We start from the raw sequence: 16,890 nt of genomic DNA on the forward strand, positions 1-16,890 counted from the left end.
GATATACTTGCTTTGGAGGCAGTTCAGCGAAGGTTCACTAGGTGGATTCCGGGGATGAGGGGGTTGACTTATGAGGAAAGGTTGAGTAGGTTGGGCCTCTATTCATTGGAATTCAGAAGAATGAAAGGTGACCTTATCGAAACGTGTAAGATTATGAGGGGGCTTGACAAGGTGGATGCAGAGAGGATGTTTCCACTGATGGGGAGACTAGAACTAGAGGGCATGATCTTAGAATAAGGGGCCACCCATTTAAAACAGAGATGAGGATAAATTTCTTCTCTCAGAGGGTTGTAAATCTGTGGCATTTGTTGCCTCAGAGAGCTGTGGAAGCTGGGACATTGAATAAATTTAAGATGAAATAGACAGTTTCTTAACCGATAAGGGGATAAGGGGTTATGGGGAGCGGGCGAGGAAGTGGAGTTGAGTCCATGATATTGAATGGTGGAGCAGGCTCGAATGGCCATATGGTTTACTCCTGTTCCTATTTCTTATGTTCTTATGTCCCAGGCCCACCGCTCCAGCTCTTTTATAGCCCGACCTGTGGACCTGTTCTCTCGCAGGTCAGGGGGCCACAATGTCCCAGGCCTGCCGCTCCAGCTCTTTTATAGCCCGATTTGCGGAGCTGTTCTCTCTCCAGAGATTATTACCTTTGTGGTTCTGCTTTTTACTTTAGCCCCTAGCTGCTTATACTTTCAGCAGAACCTCTTTCTTAGTCCTATCTATGTCATTGGTACCTATGTGGACCACGACAACTGGATCCTTCCCCTCCTACTCCAAGATCCTCTCCAGCACCATGGACATGTCCTTAAACCCTGGCACCGGGCAGGCAACACAGCCTTCAGGACTCATGCTCTCGGCTGCCTATGTTTTCGAAGCATGAAGTACCCTGGAACATTTGGTTCCAAACCTTGGTCACCTTGCAACCACGTCATTGTAATGGCAATTAGATCATTCCCATTTATTTTTATTTGTGCTGTCAATTCATTTATCTTGTTATGAATGCTGTGTGCATTCAGATAAAGAGCCTTTAATTTTGTCTTTTTACATTTTTCCCTACTCTGACACTATTTGTTGGTTCACTCTTATGTCTATCCCCCTAACTATACTGTCCCCTACCATTAGTACATTCCTTTTTACTCCCCCAACTTGAATGGCCCCCTGTACCATGATGCTGGTGTCAGTTTGCTCATCGTCCCTACAGTCCCTGCTTTCGTCCACACAGGCTGCACTAACCTTGTACTTATTCGACAAGTGGAAGGGCTGAGGCTCCTCCAATGCTACCTTCTGGATTCCCGTACCTGCCTCACTCGTAGTCACACCCTCCTGTCCCTGACCACAGACCAAATTTTAAGTATTTAACCGAAGAGTTGTGACTGCCTCCTGGAACAAATTGTCCAGTTAATCCTCACCCTTCCTGAAGCATCACAGTGTCCGAAGCTTGGACTTCAGCTCATCAACTTTGAGTTGAAGTTCCTCGAGTCGCCAACACTTACTGCTGAGGTGGTTGCCGTGGATCATACTGGTGTCCACCAGCGTCCACATGTTACAGCTGCAACACATTACCTGCCCTGCCATCTCTATTGTATCTTATTTAGCTAATTTGGTTTTTAAGTTTTGAAATATCACTCAATTGTCTATTTATATTTTTAATCTATAATCACGGCTCTTAACGTAAACCAATGCCCTAGTTTTAGAGAAAAAGAGATACTCACCAACCAATCACTTACCTGCTTTCCTGTGATGTCACACTTTGATTTTTTTCACCTCACAGGTCCGTTCACCCTTACATAAGAAACGTAAGAAATAGGAGCAGGAGTAGGCCATTTGGCCCATTGAGCCTACTCCGCCATTCAATAAGATCATGACTGATCTGATCACGGACTCAGCTCCACTTCCCTGCCCCCTGTACCTCACATTTTCCCACATTATACTCAATCTGCCAAATTTTTGCCCACTCAATTAGCCGGTCTATATCCCTTTGAAGATTTTTTGTGTCCTCCTCACAATTTGCTTTCCCACCCATCAGCAAACTTGGTTACATTACATTCGGTCCCTTCATCCAAGTCATTAATATAGATTGTAAATAGTTGAGGACCTAGCACCGATCCTTGCAGTACCCCACTAGTCACTGTTTGCCAACCGGAAAATTACACATTTATCCCGACTCTCTGTTTTCTGTTAGTCAGCCAATCCTCTAACCAAGCTAATATATTACCCCCAACCCCGTGAACTTTTATCTTGTGCAGTAATCTTTTAGGTGGCACTTTATCGAATGCCTTCTGAAAATCTAAATACACCACATCCACTGGTTCCCCCTTATCCACCCTGCTGGCTACATCCTCAAAGAACTTCAGCAAATTTGTCAAACATGATTTCCCTTTCATGAAACCATGCTGACTCTGCTGGACTGAATTATGCTTTTCCAAATGTCCCGCTGCTGCTTCCTTAATATTGGACTCCAGCATTTTCCCAACAACAGATGTTAGGCTAACTGGTCTATAGTTTCCTGCTTTTTGTCTGCCTCCTTTTTTAAATAGGGACGTTACATTTGCGGTTTTCCACTCCACTGGGATCGCCCCAGAATGCAGGGAATTTTGCTAGATTACAACCAATGCATCCATCATCTCTGCAGCCACCTCTGTTAACACCCTAGGATGCAAGCCATCAGGTCCAGGAAACTTGTCAGCCTTTAGTCCCATTATTTTACCGAGTACTACTGCTTTAGTGATAGTGATTGTAATAAATTCTCTCCTCCCTGTAGCCCCTTGATTATCCACTATTGGGATGTTTTGAGTGTCTTCTACCGTGAAAACCGATACAAAATATTTGTTCAATGTCTTTGCCATTTCCCTGTTCTCCATTATTAATTCCCCAGTCTCATCCTCTAGCTCCCAGCTAGCTCTATTTATGGCCGCCGCTGGTCCTATGATCCCGCTGTTGGTCTCAGGCGCTAGCTCTATTTCTGTCCGTTAATCAATCCTCAATCCATGCTAATGTATTACCCCCAATCCCACGAGCCCTAATCTTGTGTAACAACCTCTTGTGTGGCACCTTAATGAATGTCTTCTAAAAATCAAAATATACGCTTTTATCAGAATTATGCTTGCTTTAGGTATGTATTTAACTAGCTATGACAATACTTTTAAAGCTGACATCAAAGGCGTAAAGCTATGCATTTAAAATAGTGGTTTCTTGTTTGGTATTAATTACACAGGAAAGTAGGAACAGTGGATTAAGAATTAAGAATTCAAACTAAGGACAATAAATATTGTGCAATACAATGCAAGATACTACTTGAATAGCATTATAATCAAATGCAGAAGGTGCACAATGCATTACCAGAAGTTTTAAAAAAATATAACATTATGAATTTGGATCCCTCAGAATGCAGTCAGACAGCTTTTACATCACAGACATTGAAGACGTATGATAATTTCCAGTTTTAAGTGCAGTATCACATAAATATTTAGTTCATAACATTCCACATAGATTCTGAAATGTCACAAACAATATCTCAGAGAAATAATCAATATTCAGTTCATTTATCTTTAGGGAAAAGATGCTTGACATCCACTGAAATTTAATGAAGGTTATCAAATGACAACACACACCCTTATTCCTGGTGCTGTTTTCTTGGCTTCTGCTTTCAATCTAGTTGCTTTTAGAATTGATTTGGTTTTCTTATAATCTTGTTTTCCTGAAGGTAATAAAACAATTGTTAGTGATATGCGTTATTTCCATATGAAAAGGACTTTTAGAGCATCTTTTAAACACTTTGGATAATGCAGAATATATTGTCAAATTTAAACTAGATCACTGCTGCATTCTGTATTAAACTTATATACAATACCACTATAACATTTGAATACTAGGTGCCAAAAATGGTCAATTTGTTTTATTTCATATTTAGTTACAGAATTAAGACTCCCATAGCTCTAAAATACTACGACCACTTCTCAAATTAGCTATCAGGAAATAAGCTTTGAATATATGCTCTACTAGCAGAGACCCGCAAAACACATGCGGTCAAATTAGTATCTTTATTGCAACAGTATTTGTTTAGACTATTATCTTCTTCGTCTATAGAATCAACGCTGATGTCCTTCCTCCCTCTATCCCTCACTTTCTCCCTCCCTCTCTCTCTCTCACACCCTCTTCCCCCCTCTCTCTCCCTTTCTCTCACCCGCCGCTCCCAGCATTGCCCTCCTCTCAGCTCCGCATTAATGCCCGGGGAGGCTCCGCCCCCACCCACCCCACATCCACTGCCGCCTCCTCATTGGAGGAGACCCAGCATCAATCAGACTTCTAAAATTTGCTGCATCGCTCCACGTCGATTGGTTGCGAGGCCAGGCGGGCCCTGATCGGCCATTGGTCGGTGCAACCGTCACATGCTCCCAGCACCCGGCCCCGCCCGACAAAAACTGATTATTATTATTATAGATTGTTGCCCTAAAACCAATGCAGAAAGGCCCTGTGAAAATTGTTTTTTGTTCCTACATCTAATATGAAGTAGAGCAAGAAGTAGCCAAACTTTTCATCCTTGAGCCAAATTCCTCCGACCATGATTGCAATGGTGACCACACGGTATTTGCAGGGAGCAACACATTATTTACTTGAATTAAGAGGGTGCAACACGTACCTGTCCATGATTGGCTGTAACTGTAGCATCCACCTGCCCCTGTGGTGAGGGAAGAGGGTTTTCTTTTTGCCCAGGTCTAGCCCTATCCATGTTCCCTCTGGCCCCTTAGTAAGGGTAGGGTGGGCACCTGAAAAACGTTTTTGAAAATCTTGTCTTCAGGCCACTTTCCTGTCCTAGATCCTACTGTTGGGGCTCATAAATAGTCTTGTGGAGGCTATGCAACCCACCTCACTCAGCACATCAGCTTTCACTGATATGTCAGACTGCAGCGTAGACTAAGGAGCATATGGAGACCCCCTTGCTTGACTTCACTTGTAAGAGGCAGATAGATCTCACACTGCCAGCACTAAAGGGGATCTTGGTGTTCAGAGTTAAGATTTATCTGATACAGAGGGAATAACATTGTCAGCAGACTTTTCCATGTCTCCAGTCCACAATATCTTTTTTTTTAAAGTTATACATATAAACGCAAATATAAATTGAATTGCAAGTCTTGTGTGCCACATAGTTTGGGCACCTCAGAATTAGAGGGAATACCAAATAAAAACTTGAGTCAAAATAGGCATTGTGAAAATGGGCTGAAGCCAGTGTGCAGTTCCACTTGAAGTGGCACACAAATAGGCCTTAATTTTCAGTGGAACCCATCGTATTGCATTTGCTTTTTGATGGAATGCCCTACCACAGACAGAGGTAAAAGCAAACTCCATAATAGATTTTAAAAGTGATTAAACACTTGAAATAGAAACATTTTTAAAAGGGTATGGGGAAGGGCAAGGGAATGAAACTAAGTGGTTAGCTCTTTCAAAGAGCCAGCACAGGCAGAATTAAAGCTGAATGTCCTCTGTTCTGTAAAATGCCATAATTCTGTAAGTCTAGGGTTTCAAGTACATAATTCCTTGAATATGCAAATGCAGGTAGATAAAGTCATAAAAAAGAGAATTAGCATTTTGGGTTTTAGAAATCGAGGCAAAGAGCAAGAGGTCAAAATTAGTTTTGTAACGCCACCTTTTACCGCCAAAGAGGGGCGGCTAAGTCCTTACCGTCAGTGGCGACCGGGTTCTTGGGCTGACTGGAAGTTTAGTTGGGCAGTGGGGGCAGCGGCAAGATGTACTGCTGCGCACTTGGTCGCCACCCACGGGGTGACGTCATCGAGCGTGCAACACCCCCTTGCCGCTGCGGCTCCAAAATTAGGTGAGTATGGTGTCCTTACCAGCAGGCGTCCATACAGCCTGGGAAAGGTGGTGGGACATTGGCGATCCTGGGGTGATAACGACCAGGGATCAAAGTAAGTGTTTATGTTTATTTTTTTTTGCATTTATGTATTAATGGGATCAGTGGGGAAGTGTGGTTGAGGGAAAGTGTCGGAAACTTTTATTTTCATTTTTTTTTTAAACTCGCATGCCGGCAGCCTACTGCCGGGAAATTCAGTAGGCCTTCCGAGATACCGCTCCGTTGGCGCCAAAGGGTGAGTGTGCAATGCCACTGTTAGCGCCGCTCTCTCATCTTTGGGTGGCAAAATTGAATTTTGCAGTTTGAGGTGACACCTACCACCTGGCGTTAAAATCAGCACTCAGCCGGTGACACCGCTTCAAAAGCGGCAGGACCTAATTTCGATCCCCAGAGTTTATGATCAACTATGGCATACCATTGATTTGAATACTGTGTGCAATTTTGGGTACAGTGTAGGTTCACCAGAATGTTAACAGGATTGAGCAATTATAACAATCGATTTGGGATACTGGGACTATTTGCCCTGGAGCTTTGAAGGCTAGGAGGTGCTTTAATAGATGCTTTTAAAATTATGGAAACATTTTGATTGGGTGAATAGGAAAAAAGTATTTCCTCTGGGTGGGGTGTCAATGATGAGGGGGGTCATCAATTTAAAATTGTCACTGAGAGTAAGGAGAGAGGTTCGGAGAAACTTTACACAGAGGGTTGTTAGAACATGGAATGCTTTGCCACAGGTGGTAGGTGAGGCAGAGACCATTGTATCTTTTAAGAGAAAGTGGATAAATATTGGAAGTAGAGGAAGATACAGAGCTATGGGGAAGAAGCAAAGCAGAGGCTCTGGCTTCGGACACAACAACACAACCAGCCCAGTCAACCCTGCAAAGTCCTCCTCGCTATCATCTAGGGACTTGTGCCAAAATTGGGACGCTGTCCCACAGACTATTCAAGCAACGGCCTGACAGTCATACTTACAGAATCATATCTTTCAGCCAATGTCCCAGACTCCTCCATCACCATCCCTGGGTATGTCCGAGCACATCGGCAGGACAGACCCACCAGAGAGATGGAGTCAGTGACAAGGGAATGGAGTTTGTGGCGGGGACCGAAAACAATGGTTTCGGTCTTCCCAATATTCAATTGGAGAACATTTCTGCTCATCCAGAACTTTCCACCATCTACAAGATGCACTGCAGCAACTTGCCAAGGCTTCTTCGTAAGCACCTCCCAACCCGTAACCCCTGCCACCTAGAAGGACAAGGGCAGCCGGCGTATGGGAACACCATCACCTCCAAGCTCCCCGCCAAGTTACACACCATCCTGACTTGGATATATATCATCGTTCCTTCATCATCGCTGTGTCTTCATCATCATGGCAGAGCAGTGGAAGGAAAGTAGTGCAGGGGTCCCCTGCAGTCATCTCCCTGCAAAACAGATACACCACCTTGGGTACTGTTGTGGGAGATGGTTCATCAGGGGAAGGCAGCAGCAGCCAAGTCCATGGCACCAGGGATGGCTCTGCTGAACAGGAGGGCAGGAAAAAAAGTGGGGGAGCGAAAGTGATAGGGGATTCTATTGTTAGGGGAACAGATAGGCGTTTCTGTGACCACAAACGAGACTCCAGGATGGTATGTTGCCTCCCTGGTGCAAGGGTGAAGGATGTCTCGGAGCAGCTGCAGCGTATTCTGGAGGGGTAGGGTGAACAGCCAGCTTCGTGGTACATATAGGTTATCAACGATATGGGTAAAAAAACGGGATGAGGTCCTACAAGCTGAATTTAAGGAGCTAGGAGTTAAATTAAAAAGTAAGACCTCAAAAGTCTAACCAGTGCCACGTGCTAGTCAGAGTAGCAATTGCAGGATAGCTCAGGTGAATACGTGGCTTGAGGAATGGTGCAAGGGGGAGGAGAGAGGGATTCAAATTCCTGGGACATTGGAACCGGTTCTGCGGGAGGTGGGACTAGTACAAATCGGACGGTCTGCACCTGGGCAGGACTGGAACTGATATCCTAGGCGGAGTTTTTGCTAGTGCTGTTGGGGAGGGTTTAAACTAAAATGGCAGGGGGATGGGAATCTATGCAGGGAGGCAACGGGAAGTAAAAAGGGGGCAGAAGCAAAAGGTAGGAAGGAGAAAAGCAAGAGTGGTGGGCAGAGCAATCAAGGGCAAAAATCAAAAGGGCCACATTACAACATAATTATAAAAGGACAAAGAGTGTTAAAAAAACAAGCCTGAAGACTCTGAGTCTCAATGCAAGGAGCATTTGTAATAAGGTGGATGAATTGACTGCGCAGATAGCTGTTAACAGATATGATGTAATTGGATTACGGAGACATGGCTCGAAGATAACCAAGGCTGGGAACTCAAACATCCAGGGTTATTCAATATTCAGGAAGGACAGACAGGAAGGAAAAGGAGGTGGGGTAGCGTTACTGGTTAAAGAGGAGATTAACGCAATAGTAAGGAAGGACATTAACATGGATGATGTGGAATCTATATGGATAGAGCTGCGAAACACCAAAGGGCAGAAAACGTTAATGGGAGTTGTGTACAGACCACCAAACAGTAGTAGGGAGGTTGGGTATGGCATCAAACAGGAAATTAGGGACGCGTACAATAAGGGTAGAGCAGTTATCATGGGTGACTTTAATCTGCATAATGATTGAGTTAACCAAACTGGCAGCAATACCATGGAGGAGGATTTCCTGGTGTGTATAAGGGATGGTTTTCTGGACCAATATGTCGAGGAACCAACTAGAGAGCAGGTCATCCTAGACCGGGTCTTGTGTAACGAGAGAGGATTAATTAGCAATCTTGTTGTGCGAGGCCCCTTGGGGAATAGTAACCATAATATGGTCGAATTCTTCATTAAGATGGAGAGTGACACAGTTAATTCAGAGACTAGAACTTAAAGAAAGGAAACTTCGACGGTATGAGACGTGAATTGGCTAGGATAGACTAGAGAATGATACATAAAGGGTTGACGGTCGATAGGCAATGGCAGACATTTAAATATCACATGGATGAACTATAACAATTGTATATCCCTGTGTGATGTAAGAATAAAAAAGGGAAGGTAGCTCAACCGTGGCTAACAAGGGAAATTAGGGAAAGTGTTAAATCCAAGGAAGAGGCATATAAATTGGCCAGAAAAAGCAGAAAACCTGAGGACTGCGAGAAATTTAGAATTCAGCAGAGGACCAAGGGTTTAATTAGGAGAGGGAAAATAGAGTATGAGAGTAAGCTTGCAGGGAACATAAAAACTGACTGCAAAAGCTTCTATAGATATGTGAAGAAAAAAAGATAAGTGAAGACAAACGTAGGTCCCTTGCAGTCAAAATCAGGGGAATTCATAATGGGGAACAAGGAAATGGCAGACCAATTGAACAAATACTTTGGTTCTGTCTTCACTAAAGAAGACACAAATAACCTCCCGAAAATACTAGGGGACCGAGGGTCTAGCGAGAAGGGGGTACTGAGGGAAATCCTTATTAGTCAGGAAATGATGTTGGGGAAATTGAAGGGACTGAAAGCCGATAAATCCCCAGGGCCTGATAGTCTGCATCCCAGAGTATTTAAGGAAGTGGCCCTAGAAATAGTAGATGCATTGGTGGTCATTTTCCAACATTCCATGGACTCTGGTTCAGTTCCTATGGATTGGAGGGTAGCTAATATAACACCACTTTTTAAAAAAGGAAGGAGAGAAAATAGGGAAATTATAGACCGGTTAGCCTGACATCAGTGATGGGTAAAATGCTGGAATCAATTATTAAAGATGTAATAGCAGCGCATTTGGAAAGCAGTGACAGGATCGGTCCAAGTCAGCATAGATTTATGAAAGGGAAATCATGCTTAACAAATCTTCTAGAGTTTTTTGAGGATGTAACTAGTAGAATGGATAAGCAAGAAGCAGTGGATGTGATGTATTTGGACTTTCAAAAGACTTTTGACAAGGTCCCACACAAGAGATTAGTGTGCAAAATTAAGGCACATGGTATTCAAGGTAATGTATTGACATGGATAGAGAACTGGTTGGCAGACAGGAAGCAAAGAATGAGAATACACGGGTGATTTTCAGAATGGCAGGCAGTGACTAGTGGGGTGCTGCAGGGTTCAGTGCTGGGACCCCAGCTATTTATAATATACATTAATGATTTAGACGAAGGATTTGAATGTAATATCTCCAAGTTTGCAGATGACACTAACCTGGGTGGCAGTGCGAGCTGCGAGGAGGATGCAAGGAGGCTGCAGGGGGACTTGGACAGGTTAGGCGAATGGGCAAATGCACGGCAGATGCAGTATAATGTGGATAATTGTGAGGTTATCCACTTTGGTGGCAAAAACAGGAAGGCAGATTATTATCTGAATGCTGACAGATTAGTAAAAGGGGAGGTGCAACGAGACGTGGGTGTCATGGTACATCAGTCATTGAAGGTAGGCCTGCAGGTACAGCAGGCAGTAAAGAAAGCAAATAACATGCTGGCCTTCATAGCGAGGGGATTTGAGTATAGGAGCAGGGAGATCTTACTGCAGTTGTACAGGGCCTTGGTGAGACTACACCTTGAGTATTGTGTGCAGTTTTGGTCTCCTAATCTGAGGAAGGACATTCTTGCTATTGAGGGAGTGCAGCAAAGTTTCACCAGACTGATTCCCGGGATGGCAGGACTGACATATGAAGAAAGACTGGATCGACTAGGTTTATAATTCACTGGAATTTAGAAGAATGAGAGGGGATCTCATAGAAACATATAAAATTCTGATGGGATTGGACAGGTTAGATGCAGGAAGAATGTTCCCGATGTTGAGGAAGTCTAGAACCAGGGGTCACAGTCTAAGGATAAGGGGTAAGCCATTTAGGACCGAGATGAGGAGAAACTTCTTCACTCAGAGAATTGTGAACCTGTGGAATTCTCTACCACAGAAAGTTGTTGAGGCCAGTTCGTTAGATATATTCAAAAGGGAGTTAGATGTGGCCCTTACGGCTAAAGGGATCAAGGGGTATGGAGAGAAAGCAGGAATGGGGTACTGAAGTTGCACGATCAACCATGATCAAATTGAATGGTGGTGCAGGCTCTAAGGGCAGAATGGCCTACTCCTGCACTTATTTTCTATGTTTCTACGTGTCAAAATCCTGGAACTCCCTCAAGGATCGCAGTGGTTCAAGAAGGCGGCTCACCACCACCTTCTCAAGGGCAATTAGGGATAGGCAATAAATATTGGCATTGCCAGCAACGTCCACATCCCAGGAACAAATTTTTTATAATAGTTTGTAGCAAAGAGCTAAAAAAAATTATCGTTCTCCTTCTGTGCTGTAAACTTGTATGCCTCCATGATTCTCGGATAAGGTTAGAAGCCATTCAAATAGGAGAATCTTACTGATACATCCTGAGAAAACTCTACAAACTGCACAGGCACAGAAATTCTTGTTAACTCCCATCAACTGTTCTGGAGGGGGGAAATAATCTCACGAGCAGGATTTTGAAACAGGCTTGGCCTTGAATTAGAAACTTTAATGAAGGTATTAAAACACTCAATTTAGTCTTTTATCAAATATCTGAATTTTCATGTTTTTATTATACTTAAAAAAAAACTTATTTTGGACATTAAATATTTTACTGAGAAAAAATGGTGTGCAAAAAGATTTGCTAATTTTTGAATGATTTGATTGGTTTGCATGGCTAACTTTGTGTTCTAACAAATTCAAATATATGAGCGAATCCCAATGAATAATGCATGTCATCCAATCAGCTGCAAGAAATTTGCTTGGTGGAATAAATTTGTATATTGCTCTCAACTCCAAGAAATTGATTAACTTTACAAATTATTTAGCATAAATTTACAAATTATTAAATTGTGGGTGGGGAAGAACATAAGCCAGAGATAAGTAGAAAAAATAATGCTAAAAATAGTAATGTTCTAAACAAAAAGGCACAACAGAAAGTGTTACACTTAGAGAAAATGTGCACTATAAAATGTTAATATTTTGCTGAGAGATCTTCCAGGGGGATATTCACAGTGAATCTGAGATTTTAGAAGAACACAGGTGTTAGGCAAAGTTATATTACCAAGGACATTTATCAGCATTGAGGGTGACCTGTAATCACAGAGCCCTAAGAGAACATGGAATCTCACATTACTAGGATGGGTTCTCAAAGTCTAGCCATATTTTAAGGAGTATCTCAAGATCGAGGATCAGTGTGTGCGGTGTCCCAGAGTTCCACGAACACCAGTGAGAGATGTTCTAGGTGCAGTGTGGCAGTTTCTGAGATTACTAAATGAGAGATGCTGGAATCCGAGGTATTTGGAGAGATCTTAGCATCTGGAAGCTTGGGAGGTTCTGGGATCAGGGACCACTGGGAATGCATTCAAGCAGTTTGTGAGCACTGAGAGGAACTCCCAGTTATAACTCCCAGGATTATTTCTAGAGGGATAGAATTGAAAAGTAGAGAAGTTATTCTAAACGTGTATTGAACCGTGGTTAGACCACACTTGGAGTACTGCAGTACTAGTTGCCATATTATAAAAAGAATATAGAGATACTGGAGAGAGTGCAACCAAGATTTTCAAGGACGATACCAGAACTGTGAGGTTATACCTATCAGGAAAGGATGAACAGGCTGGGTTCCTTTTCTTTTGAAAAGGGGTGATCTAATAGAGGTCTTTAAAATTATGAACGGTTTTGATACAGTAGAGAGAGTGTTACCACTTGTGGGGAAGAGCAATACTAGAGGCCATCAATATAAGATAGTCACTAAAAAATCCAATAGGGAATTCAGAAGAAACTTCTTTACCCAAAGAGTGGTGAGAATGTGGCACTCACTACCACAGGGAGTAGTTGAGGCAAACAGTATAGATGCATTTAAGGGGAAGCTAGATAAACATACGAGGGAGAAGGGAATAGAAGGTTATGCTGATAGAGCGAGATGAGGAAGAATGGAAGGAGGCTCGAGTGGAGCATAAATGCCAGCATGGACTGGTTGGGCCGAATGGCCTCTTTCTATGCTGTATATTCTATGTAATTCTATGTAATATTGAGAAGGATGGGGCAAAGGACAAAGTGGTTTGATTTGCCTCTGACCCCAAAATGCCACCAAGTGATTTTACTCGTCATCCACTTTGAGTCGGTCTGCTGCCCATTTTGGTCATTCAGTTCCTGCTCCCTTCCCCACCAAGTTCCGCAACTACATGGTACTAGTGGTGGCCATCCTCTGACTCTGAAGTACACAGTGCACGGTTACTGCACAGGTGTGATAAATTAGAATGTTTATATTATGAGGATTTTAAACAAACACAGGTGTATGCAATTAGCCCGAGTTTGTTCACTTGAAAAGTTTTCAAATTCAATTTGTTTCTCTTTTATTCTGAAAGTGAAAAAAACTCTCAAATGAGTTTTCCTATACAATAAATGCAGAAAAAAATGACATTTAATAACTCGCAGATCACATGTGGTGACGCACAGCGAGCTTTTAGAAACTCAGTTAGAAGCTTGTGTACAGATTTGGTCTTCTCACATAGTGGGGGGTATTGAGGTTTTGTAAAGGATGCATAGGAGGGCCACAAGATTAATTTCCAGTCTATAACACCTTTGTTACCCAGATAGGCTCAACAAGCTGTGTCTCTATACTTTACAAAACGCAGACCCGGGGTCTAGATTTGATCAAGGTTTATAAAATAATGAAGGTATGAGATTTTGTTTACGCGGACCAATTATTTCAACTGGATAGGTCAGATAGGTCCAGGGGGCCGTGCTTACAAGTTACGTAAAGGCAGAACTAGGTTAGATGTTAGGCGGTTCTTCATTTCCCAGAGAATAGTAGACCTGTGGAACAGGGCGCCAGCTCATGCACGAAGTGAACGCGGGTTCGCTGTATTCAAATCACCTTAAATCTACGTCCTCTGGTTACTGACCTTTCTGCCACTGGGAACAGTTTCTCTTTATTTATTCTATTGAAACCATTCATGATTTTGAACACCTCTACGAAATCTCCTCTTAACCATCTCTGCTCAAATGAGAACAATGCCACTTTCGCCAGTCCCTCCATATAACTTAAGTCTCTCATCCCTGGTACCATTCTGGTAAATCTCTTCTGCAGTCTCTCCAAGGCATTGACAACTTTCCTAAAGTGTGGCACTCGGAAATTAACACAATACTCCAGCTGAGGCCTAACCAGTGTCTTATAAAGGTTTAGCACAGTACCCTTGGTTTTGTATTATGTGCCTCTATTAATAAAGCCAATGATCCCATATGCTCTTTTAGCAGCCTTTATTACATTGCTTATAAGTCTATTATGTTGTACTTTGCCAAATGTCTTTTGAAAATCCATATACACAACATCAACCACATTACCCTCATCAACCCTCTCCATTGCTTCATCAAAGAACTCAATCAGGTTAGTCAAATACGATTTTCCTCTAAGAAATTCATGCTGACTTTCATTTATTAGCCCATACTTTTCCAAGTGCCAATTCATTTTGTCCCGCATTAATATCTTTAAAAGTTTCCTCACCACCGACAGGCCTCTAGTTGCCAAGTTTATGCTTCTCCCTTTTTAAATAGGGGTGTAACATTTTCAATCCTCCAGTCCTCTGCCACCACCCCCTATCTAAGGAGAATTGGAAGATTGTGGCCAGAGTCTCCATAATTTCCACCCTTACATCCCTCAGTAACCCAGGATGCATCCCAACCGGACCGGGTAACCTTTCTACTTTGAGTATTGCCAAGCTTTTAAGTATTTCCTCTTTACCTATTTTTATCCTATCCAGTATCACTCCTGCTTCCTACTTTACTGCTACGTTGGTGGCATCCTCTTACCTAGTGAAGACAGATGCAAAGAACTCATGTAGTACCTCAGCCATGCCCCCGCCTCCACATGTTTTTTGGTTCCTAATCGGCCCCTTCCTTCCTTTGACTACTTTTTTACTAATTATATGTTCATAAAAGACTTTTGAGTTCCTATTTCTGTTAGCCGCTAATCGATTCTCATACTCTCTCTTTTCCCATCTTATTCCCTTTTTAAAAATCTCTTCTGTATTTTCTGTATTCATTTTGTATTACCTTACATTGGTCATAAGCCTCATTTTTCGGTTTTATTTGAATCTCTATATCTTTAAACAGCCAAGGAATTCTAGTTTTGGTTGCAGTTCCTTTCCCCTCGTGAGAATGCATCTACTTGAACCAGCTCCTCTTTGAAGGCCTCCCATTGTTTCATTACTGTTTTGCCTACCAATTTTTGATTCCAATCTACCTGGGGGAGATCACTTTTTTAAATTGAAATGAGCCCTCCTCCAGTTAAGTAATTTTACACTTAAGTATTCTAAATCTGATGATATTATGATCACTGTTCCCCAAATATTACCCGAGTGAAACATGATCCACTGGCCCCTTTCATTCCTCAGAACTAGATCCAACCCTGCTTCCTTCCTTGTTGGGCTGGAAACACATTGATCAAGAAAGTTCTCTTGTATACATTTCAGGAATTCGTCCCCCGCTTTACCCCATTACTATCCCAGTCAATATTAGGATAATTGAAGTCGCCTACTATCACGACTCTGTAGTTCTTACATCTTTCTGTATTTTGCCTGCAAATTTGCTTCTCCAACTCGTTCCTACTATTTGGTGGCTTACACCTAGTAAAGCAATAACTCCTCTTTTGTGCTTTAATTCTAAGTAAATAGATTATATCTTTGATCCCTCAACTACTTCAGTGCTGTAGTAGCTTTTTTGATCAATACTGCTACTCTTCCTCCTTTTTTCCTCCCCTATCTTTTCTGAATATCTTGCATTCGCAGCATTCGAAATAAAGTAAATGAGCTGACGGCATAAATCATTACAAATGGGTATGATTTGGTGGCCATTACAGAAACGTGGTTGCAGGGTGGCCAAGACTGGGAATTAAACATACAGGGGTATCTGATGATTCGGAAAGATAGACAAGAAGGGAAAGGAGGTGGGGTAGCTCTGTTAATAAAGGATGATATCAGGGCAGTTGTGAGAGACGATATTGGCTTTAATGAACAAAATGTTGAATCATTGTGGGTGGAGATTAGAGATAGTAAGGGGAAAAAGTCACTGGTGGGTGTAGTTTATAGGCCCCCAAATAATAACTTCACGGAGGGGAGGGCAATAATCAAGGGAATAAAGGAGGCATGTGAAAAAGGAACGGCAGTAATCATGGGGGATTTTAACCGACATATCGATTGGTCAAATCAAATCGCACGGGGTAGCCTGGAGGAGGAATTCTTAGAATGCATACAGGATTGTTTCTTAGAACAGTATGTTACAGAACCTACAAGGGAGCAAGCTATCTTAGGTCTGGTCCTGTGTAATGAGACAGGAATAATAAATGATCTCCTCATAAAAGATCCTCTCGGAAGGAGTGATCACAGTGTGTTTGAATTTGTAATACAGATTGAGGATGAGGAAGTAGTGTCTCAAACGAGCGTACTATGCTTAAATAAAGGGGACTACAGTAGGATGAGGGCAGAGTTGGCTAAAGTAGACTGGAAACACAGACTAAATGATGGCACAATTGAGGAACAGTGGAGGACTTTTAAGCTCTTTCATCGTGCTCAACAAAAATATATTCCAGTGAAAAAGAAGGGTGGTAAGAGAAGGGATAACCAGCCGTGGATAACCAAGGAAATAAAGGAGAGTATCAAATTAAAAACCAATGTGTATAAGGTGGCCAAGGTTAGTGGGAAAATAGAAGATTGGGAAAATTTTAAACGACAGCAAAGAATGACTAAGAAAGCAATAAAGAAAGGAAAGATAGATTATGAAGGTAAACTTGCGCAAAACATAAAAACAGATAGTAAAAGCTTTTACAGATATATAAAACAGAAAAGAGTGACTAAAGTAAATGTTGGTCCCTTAGAAGATGAGAAGGGATATTTAATAATGGGAAATGTGGAAATGGCTGAGACCTTAAACAATTATTTTGCTTCGGTCTTCACAGTGTAAGACACAAAAAACATGCCAAAAATTGCTGGTCACGGGAATGTGGGAAGGGAGGACCTTGAGACAATCA

At 42.3% G+C, this 16,890-nt stretch overlaps 1 protein-coding gene across 3 annotated transcripts in view; it reads right to left on the reverse strand.

The window, feature by feature from the left end:
- Positions 1 to 16,890, reverse strand: part of triqk (triple QxxK/R motif containing) — a 181,431-nt gene that overhangs the window by 38,641 nt on the left and 125,900 nt on the right. For all 3 annotated transcript variants that reach the window (XM_070876289.1, XM_070876298.1, XM_070876306.1), the window contains one exon: positions 3,612 to 3,697. In XM_070876289.1, coding sequence (XP_070732390.1) covers positions 3,612 to 3,697 — 86 coding nt within the window. The remainder of the gene's footprint in view (positions 1 to 3,611; positions 3,698 to 16,890) is intronic.

The sequence above is a fragment of the Pristiophorus japonicus genome, chromosome 1, assembly GCF_044704955.1.
Source record: "Pristiophorus japonicus isolate sPriJap1 chromosome 1, sPriJap1.hap1, whole genome shotgun sequence".
In the NCBI taxonomy this organism is placed as follows: domain Eukaryota; kingdom Metazoa; phylum Chordata; class Chondrichthyes; family Pristiophoridae; genus Pristiophorus; species Pristiophorus japonicus.